Here is a 9,276-nt window from a genome sequence, read left to right on the forward strand (position 1 = left end):
CCTCCCCCCCCCCCCCCCCCCCGCCAATAGCAATATTTAATTTTACTCAAATACATAGGTATCCCAATTTCTGTTGACTCCTTTGATGTCAATATATTCATATGCCAATTGCTGACTGATCTATGTTTCTCATTCCTACTCAACCATCTATACCTACACACCATAATAATAATGATAACTTTTATGATGCTTTTGCTGTCAAAACAGTTGAGAAGAGTGAAGTTTTTATGTTTTGCTTCACTTTAAAAATAAATGTCCATCCACAAACAGAAACACGTTGGGCTCATATTCTGTGTTACTCACAGTTTTTGGAGATCCAGTGGTAGCGTAGTACAGAAGTGAAGAATGCCTAATCAGAGAGAAGGATTAAGAGAGAGGTCTTATGATTTATTCCAGTATGAATGTAGGTACCTTATTTTTTTGAGTGACTATAAGTCTCATTGATTTCAGGGTCTATGCTTTGCTTCTCTAACACCATTATATCAGAATAATCATTCTAAATTATACTTCTTTGTCCTGAACTTGAAGCTTTGACTGTACCTTTCCGTTTAATTTCTGATGGTTTTGAAATGATAGTCAGTGACAGCAGGGCATAACCAATGATTGCCTTGATTTATATCAGCTCATTGTTCTACATTATCTGTATATGTGGTACTACTTTTGTAAAGTAATGAAAGACTCTATTTAAAATAGTTTTGTTACAGCACTACAGCAAGCTATTTTCTGGAGCTTCAAGTTTTGTAATGACAATGTGGACACTGCCTATTCAATTTGTACAGTCTTATTTGCTATATTGTAGGAATTGTCATTTGCTGCAATAGAATAACATTGTGTTGTGTGGTCGAACAAAACATCAAATTGTATGTCAGGTAAAATAGAGAGTAGCTACTAAAGTTAGATATTCCTCCCAAATATTAACAGAAAGCCAAGACAGGATAGTCCTTCCAGAGTTTGAATCATATCTCTGGTGTTTACTAGCTTCTAACCATGAGTAAATTATACATTCTTTTTTTGCCACATTTTCTTGTCTATGAGATGGAAATAGTAGTAGCATCTACCTCACAGAGTTGTTATGAGGTTTAGAAGAGTTAGTGTATTAGAAGATTGCCTGGTATTTGTGTTGTTATTGTTACTAGCCCTTTCTGAGCCTTAGTACAGTTTATGCTTCTGTTATAAAAGTTATAACATTACATATAAATGTTAATTTTTATGCCTTCTCTGTTGTTCTATTATGATGATGGTAGAGTGTGTTATTTACTTGCCTTATATATGTACCAGAATGTGCTGTGCAGAGTATGCACCTAGTAAATACAATTGAATGAATTTAAAAGTGAGATCTAATATGTAAAATACATATTATATTGTCTGCTTTTGAATAAAATCAACTTTTGTTGCAATTTGTTGCTGTTTGGCTTATTTGAAATTTTTTGTTTCAGAAATTGTTTTTCAGTAGATAAACTGAATAGCTGTTACAATAGTATGTCATTTAGTGTCTACTTCTTTCCTTCCTTCCTTCCATCTTTCTTTCCCTCCTTCCTTCCTTTGTGGTGGTGATGGAAACAGTGCCTCAGTGTGTCTGGAGAATAAATGTGGATATCCCAGAAGAAGCTAATCAGACTCTTTCATTCAGTGCTGCTGAAAGATGGTGGGAACAGACGGATTTAACCAAACTAATCATATCAAACAATAAACTTCAGTCACTTACAGAGGACCTCCGACTCCTGCCTGCACTAACTGTTCTTGATGTAAGTTGACCGACTATAAATATGGGTTATTAGTTGAACAGATTCCAAAACTAAATTCAGGTTTTTTAAGCAGAAAAACTTTTATGTTGAGTTGGTAGAATACAAGAACAAATAACACATCATTATGTTAGGCACAGAATAATGGTTAAGAGTATAGAGTCAGAATACCATGTTTCTAATTTTGACTGCCAAAGAAGAGTTACCTCTTTATGCCTTAGTCTTCACATCTATAATCCTAAACTGATACTACTTATTTTAAAAAATTTCTCTTAGAATTAAATTACTTAATGGTAACAGACAGAATTAGTATTTAACAAGTGGTTGCTTCTGCTCATCTTTTTTCTTATTGTTGTTATTTTTATCATCATTATTTTAGACATTAAAGCATGTACTTAGGGTAGTTTTTTGTTTGTTTTTTTGAAACTTGGCTTCAACCTTATTGACTTTATTGAATATATATATATATTTTTTTTTAATTCAGGGACTTTCCTTTTAGTCTCTAGTTGCTATGTCATGTGGTAAAGTAAAGCATGAGTAGTTTATTTCAGAATCTACAGACTTTTGGCATGCTTTACTTAGTTACATCAAAAATCCTCCAATAATGTGTGAAAAAGTTGGATCTAAACAGTCAAATTTCTGAAGAAGTTTTTATTTACTGTTTTGTAAAACGAATGGATTGGCCTACTCTAAGTTTCCTTCTACCTTAAAAACAATGATTCTGTAAGAGAATGAAAGAAGTCTCCCTCTCCCTTGTCATATCATTTCTGTATAATTATAAAATTAAGAATATTGACTTTGTCTTTTAATAACTTTTAGATACATGATAATCAGCTGACATCTCTTCCTTCAGCTATAAGAGAACTAGAAAATCTTCAGAAACTTAATGTCAGGTAAAATTTAAGCTTATTTATTTCTAATATTGCTATTATAATGGTGTAAATCTAATATTCTTTAATTTTTTTCTGACCTTAGAAAATATCTTTGTATTACTCAGAAATAGGATAAAGCAGAATAAGAATTTTAAGTTTTAATTGTTAGATTATTTGTTTTTCCTTTTAGTTTTAGAATTTCCTATATATTTTCTGATTTTATGAATTTAAGGCTAGTTGGGGTTTTTTAATGCTTTTTGTTTTATTTTTACAAAACAATTTTTAGTGGTTCTTATTTTAGAAAAACTTTTAACATCTCAAGTTTTAAGGTAGTTTGATATTCTGAAAAATATCTAGGTGTTAAACAATAAGGAAGAAATATAAAATAGTTCTTTCATTAATGATGAACAATTTTATGGTTTTTAATATTAGTAGTTCTTAAAATTTTTCAATGACTCCTGGGTTTTCATGATTATGTTTCTAGTACTATCATGGATAGGAACATGGGAGGCTAGGCAGCTACAGCTCTAGCTAACTCTGTTTTCTCCCCGATATACATCCAGACTCTTAAGAAAGAATAATTTTGCATTATCTGAGTTATACAGACACTGATTAGAGGAAAGGAGATTAGGAGAGATTTCATGTAGGAAGAGAAACATAGGTTTAAGTACTATAAGGACAGCTTTAAAAAACTGTGGCTTATAAAATAGATAAGGTCACAGATCTATCTAACATATATAGTCAAGTCGTTATCTGAGTCATACAGACACTGATTAGAGGAAAGGAGATTAGGAGAGATTTCATGTAGGAAGAGAAACATAGGTTTAAGTACTATAAGGACAGCTTAAAAAAACTGTGGCTTATAAAATAGATAAGGTCACAGATCTATCTAACATATATAGTCAAGTCTTGTTTCTGGAGGTAAGTTAGCTGGTTTGAGAGAAAACAGTCCCTCAAATAAGAGTCCTCATTTAGTGACAAACTTAAAATTACCATAAATCGGTAAAAATATCTATACATACAAAGGTGTTAATTGTTTAGAACTACATCAGAGCCTCTTACTCTTAGAAGAGGAAGGCATAGATCTGGCCTGCATAGATCTGGCCTGCAAAGACAAGAGTGGGGAGAGCTGAGAGGAAGGAGAGAGGAAGTTAAGTATGAATTGGGTGGGGCTTGAGCTTTAGATTCCAAAACTTAAGAGTATGAATCTTAGGATGGAGCAATCAGGTAAGGAAAGGAGATGGAGGGAATATATAGCTAAAAGTACATCTCTGCCCAACTAGATTCCTATCAAATATACAAAGATTTTAGCTAAGTAACCAACAATAGTAACTACTTTTTAGCAACTTTTTTGGTTGTTATTTTAGAAGAAATCGTTTTGTTCAAACTAATTTTATTTTAATGTAACTCTAGGTTATTATAAGCCCCTTTATTCATTTTTTCCTGTTATTTGTGAAGATAACTTTATGTGGCCATTACTCTATTAAAGTAGAGTACAATTCATAAGTGAATAGTTAAGTTGTAATAAACCTGGGGACTGTTTCAGTCATCTCTTAATCATCAGGGATTATATCATCTTCAGTGATTTGGAACTTCTCCTAAACCAGTAAGCTGAATATCTCTACAGAAGGGCTAAACTGAAAACTTAGGACCAAGTACAAAGTAGGGTGGAATTGCATTTTACATTCAACTTGATATGCCAGGCGCTCAAACAGAAATGGCTATTTTTTGCTAAATTTAAAACCTAATTTCCGTATAAGATGTAATTCACTGTAGTGTGTGTGTGCACATATTTTTGTTAAAATTCTGAAAGTCAAATATGGTATAAAAAATTAAGAGTCCAGTATGTTCTTTACATGATGTGTAAAATCAAGCAATCAAAGTTCACAAATTATTTGTGTTTGATTAAAAACCTTTATTTCTTTGTTATTTTTCTTTGAAACTCCAATTTGTTTACTTTAGATTACTGTTACTTTAATGAGTGTAAACTTTGGGGATGTGAATTTTGATAAGTACTTAAATTTAGTAACCATATTTCATTTTTGTAATGAATCTATGTAGTTGGTTAGCAAAAATGCCTTTGATAAATATTGTGTTGTTATCAAATTATTAAGCATTTATTTTATCAATCAATAGCCATAACAAACTGAAAATACTCCCTGAAGAAATTACAAATCTAAGAAACCTGAAGGGCCTTTATCTCCAGCATAATGAACTAACTTGCATACCAGAGGGATTTGAACGACTTTCCAATTTAGAAGATTTAGTAAGTTGTACTTTTCTGATTTTTGTATAATTTGGGGCTGATGGGATTGTTCCTCAGGCTAAGAAATTAGATATATGATTGAAATTATGGGAACATGGACAGCTGATTTTGTGAGTAGATTATCAGAAACTGTGTGCATTTCAATTAGATTGCTAAATTACTAATCACAAATTTGTTTTTCCTTCTACAAAATCAACTTTTAAGTTTTAATTTAGGAACCGAGTTTGGGAAAGGGGCAGTGAGGATGACTTTGCAATCAGAGGCTTCTGCAGCTTAGCAAAATAGAAAGAAGTTGTCTCTAGCACATACAAATTCTCTTTTCTATACCCATTCCCATTTCTTCCTTTATATTACCTATGGCCCTCCTGCCCTCTGAGTGTCCAGATAATCCCTTTGGGGCCCACCTTTTCTTCCCTATTTTTCAAAATTGCCATATTTGCTGGCAAAATTTTTATTCCCTTTGTTTCACTTATCTAACATACAGATAACCATAAAGCAATGCCATTTTTTTTTTTTTTTTTGCAGCTGTCCAGTTTGGGGAATCAAACCCTTGACCTTGGTATTACTTTTCACTTATCTAACATACAGATAACCATAAAGCAATGCCATTTTTTTTTTTTTTTTGCAGCTGTCCAGTTTGGGGAATCAAACCCTTGACCTTGGTATTACTAAGGCCTTGCTCTAACCAAGTGTAATATAAACATTTTAATCATATTGTTAAGAATAATAAAAACAGTGGCACTTTGCTTTGTACTTTACATATGGCAAAGTAGATAGTTTTATCCCCTAACACAGTAAGAAGCTAAGGCTTATAAAAAGAGGAAATTTATCAAAGGTCACTCTACTAATAAGTAACAAAATCAGGATTTGAATATAAGACAATTTGACTCCTAAGAGCATCTTTTTTTTCCACTTTACCACCAAAGAAATAAAATTCACCTGTAAAATACCATCTGGAAGACTTTAGCTATATTCGATCAGAGCTTTCTAATATATAATATATAATATCTACTCCACAAAGTTATTTCATATTACATTCTTGTTTTTTCCTCTTTTACATGAGAAAAAACTTTGCAAAACTTATGTCATTTTAACCTTAAATTTTATTTATCATTAAAGAAAAATTACTCCATATACAATTCTGTTTTTTTCTGTATGTACATCTGTTTGTCATCTGCTGTAGTGTTTGAAATCAAAACATATATACGTCTTAACTATTCCTTTAGTGTCTCTTTGTCTTTCAGTCTGATCAGACTGGAAATAAGGTTTGGAAAATAAAAGGCATGGTAGATAAAATGAATGGCAGTGGAAGGCGCCATCAGATTTTCTTATAAAAATGGGTGGTAAAAAAGCAATTGATTCAAAAAAAAGAAAGTGTCCATTAGAGTTGAAAGATGAAAGGAAATCTTATAATAAATGAAATTTCCAGTTTCTCCCTTATGGGTTCCCAAAGAGTCATTTGCATAATGAGAGTACTTCATTTGAGAATTGTGTTCTTAAGGACTTAGTATCAGATAGGTCATAAATGTAGGCAGCAATATATTAGAACGGATCAAAAGCATAATCACGTGTAATCATTTAAAATAGTAATATTTCTTAAAGTTATATAAAAACTGCTTAGCATAATAGTACTAAATAAATATTTGTTGAAGGAATGACTTGGCATAAATATAGATTAATTTACATACAGTATACTTATGTTTTACATCTAACTTAATTATTAACTGCAATAATTAAGTATTTAACTTTATTAGTAGTTCTGTTGATTAGAGGGGAGTTTCTTAGAATGACTGGGTTCTTTAAAATGCTTTGAGAATTTCTGAATTAGTTTCTTTTCCAGTAACTTTTTAAGCTTTTTATTTTGGAATAATTTTAGATTTATGGAAAAGTTGTAAGTATAGTAAAGAGAGTTCCCATATATCCTTCACCCAGGTTCCCCTTATGTTACTATTTCATATAACCATGGGACATTTGCAAAAAATCAGAAATTCACATTGGTACAATGCTAGTAACTAAACTGGATTTTATACAGATTTCCCCAGTTTTTCTACTCTTGTCCTTTTTTTGTTCTAGGATCAAATCCAGGATATGACATTGCATTTATTCTCAGCAACTTTTGATATCACAAAACATTTATTTATTAGCAGTCTCTTGATTCTTAGCATTTGTAGTATTGGAGTTGTAAATTATGTTATGTTGTGCATTACAGACAATATTGTGATAATATTGTTGTAATAATGGTATGTTTTTTTAAAAATGAGCTGATCCAGCATTTTTATCTTCTTTTTATCTTCTGTATTTATTCAGAGTTATAGAATGCAATTGTTTAATGTTGGACTAAATGAAAGCTTTCAGAATACAGTTCCTTTAAGTCATTTTTTTTCTTATTTTTTGTTGCCCTGGGCTCTTCCTACACTTTGTAGAGAAGTTTACACCTAATTCAAGTGTTAAAAGAATTACCTTGTGCTCAAACAACTTTAAAAAAGAAAAAAAAAAAAAGAATTGATTCATAACATTGTCTTTTTTTTATTTTTATTTTATAATATTTTTAGTATCCACAACAGGTATGAAATGTAACATTGTCTTTCAAAGGGAGTTTCAAAAAAAAGTCCTCTCATAACTTTAAAGAAAAAACAGAAGCATAAAGATTTTAAGAAACATCGAGGTATAGAGATTAATTATGAAAGCTTGAATGAGTTAAAAGTAGAGAGTAGACTTGTGGTCTTAGTCAAAGCAGACTTGCTGAGGTCAGCAGAAGAACAAAGAGAGAATATTTTTTCCTCAAAAATTCAAATGACCATTTTATTAGCTTTATTTTTCTTTCAGGAATTTTTCTTTCTTACAAAGATGGTTTTCACTTTATAGTATGATTTACCAATAATATGCCTAATTCATCATAGGTACTCAATAAATATTAGATGAACAAATGGATTTATGCATTGAAAACATTATGCATGATATAGCATGACTTTTAACAGAAACCTTTTTGTAAAATTTTTTTTTTTTAAAGATGATGGGTAAGGGGATCTTAACCCTTGACTTGGTGTTGTCAGCACCACACTCTCCCAAGTGAGCCAACCGGCCATCCCCATACAGGGATCTGAACCCATGGCCTTGGTGTCATCAGCACCATACTCTCCCAAGTGAGCCACAGGTCGGCCTCGTAAAATGTTTTTGAAGTCAGAATTCATTCTGATTCTTGTCTACCGCATTGATGAACACAGATGGCTTGCAGATCTTGAAAAAGAATGTTAAAATGAATGATAATCTGTGAAATTGTCAGTGAATGAGGGTTACAAAACTCACCTCTGAAGTAGTTTCTTTTATGTTGTAGTTCCCTCAAAATTCTGAAATCCCTTCAGGGATCTTTTTTTCATTTTTTTAAATTTATTCATTCATTCATTCTTTCTTTTTCTTTTTAAAGGATCTTTCGAACAATCGTCTTACAACTGTTCCTGCTAGTTTTTCTTCTCTATCCAGTCTGGTGCGACTCAATCTTTCCAGTAATCAGCTGAAGAGTTTGCCAGGAGAAATAAATAGAATGAAAAGTAAATCTTCTTTATTTTAAAAAAATACATAAATTTGAAGTTGATGCAACTTTGCATTTAGAAAAATAATTTTTAACACAGCAGCAGACAAAGTAGTACATTTTTATGGTGGTAAATGCAAACAATAGCAATTAGTCAGATTTTCTCCAGACTATTATTGTCTAGCAACTGCCTAAAGAAGTACTATCAAAAAGATACTTAGACATATCGAAAGGAGGAAAAGAAAATATGATTATGAATTGTAGTAAAATTATATTCCTGAGAAATTAAGGTTTTGAGCTGTGCTGTTAAGAGGTTATTCCCCTTTCATACAACAGAGGTTATTCCCCTTTCATACGTGAATCCACCTGTGACATGTAGTTATATTATAGCTGTAGCCTCCTCGTGGTCTGTAAGTAATAATATCAAGAGATAGTCTTTTTGTTTGTTGTTTTGGCAGCTCTCTGGCACAGAGATCGAACCCTGGACTTTGGTGTTATCAGCACCATGCTCTAACCAGCTGAGCTAACCAGCCAGCCCCACAAGATAATCCTGTTTTGCCAGAGGGCCCAGGTCGTCAATCCTTTTTTTTAAAAAAAATGCCAAAGTTTAGTGGTTCTATTGAAGTTAACTGTTGAACTATCATATTTAAAGTACTGTAGAACTAATATTAAGGGCTAAAAAAATTAAGGTACATTTGAGCACTTTTTAAATAAGTGTACTTCATCATCTTAGAATACTTAGAGTACAAAATCATTATAGTGATATTTTTGTTTAAAGGCAAACTATTTCTATAAGCTCAACTTTTTCTAAAATTAAAATTTTTAAAAATTTAATTAATTAATTTACGTATATTTATTTATTTATTT

General features: G+C 31.6%; 1 protein-coding gene across 1 annotated transcript in view; it reads left to right on the plus strand.

Annotated features, from left to right (window-relative positions):
* Positions 1 to 9,276, plus strand: part of LOC103605651 (leucine-rich repeat-containing protein 40) — a gene marked incomplete at its 3' end in the record, with an annotated part of 31,709 nt that overhangs the window by 11,434 nt on the left and 10,999 nt on the right. The window contains exons 2-5 of the mRNA XM_008590274.1: positions 1,564 to 1,745; positions 2,562 to 2,635; positions 4,751 to 4,880; positions 8,305 to 8,428. Coding sequence (XP_008588496.1) covers positions 1,564 to 1,745; positions 2,562 to 2,635; positions 4,751 to 4,880; positions 8,305 to 8,428 — 510 coding nt within the window. The remainder of the gene's footprint in view (positions 1 to 1,563; positions 1,746 to 2,561; positions 2,636 to 4,750; positions 4,881 to 8,304; positions 8,429 to 9,276) is intronic.

This window comes from Galeopterus variegatus, unplaced genomic scaffold (genome assembly GCF_000696425.1).
Source record: "Galeopterus variegatus unplaced genomic scaffold, G_variegatus-3.0.2 Scaffold5957, whole genome shotgun sequence".
In the NCBI taxonomy this organism is placed as follows: domain Eukaryota; kingdom Metazoa; phylum Chordata; class Mammalia; order Dermoptera; family Cynocephalidae; genus Galeopterus; species Galeopterus variegatus.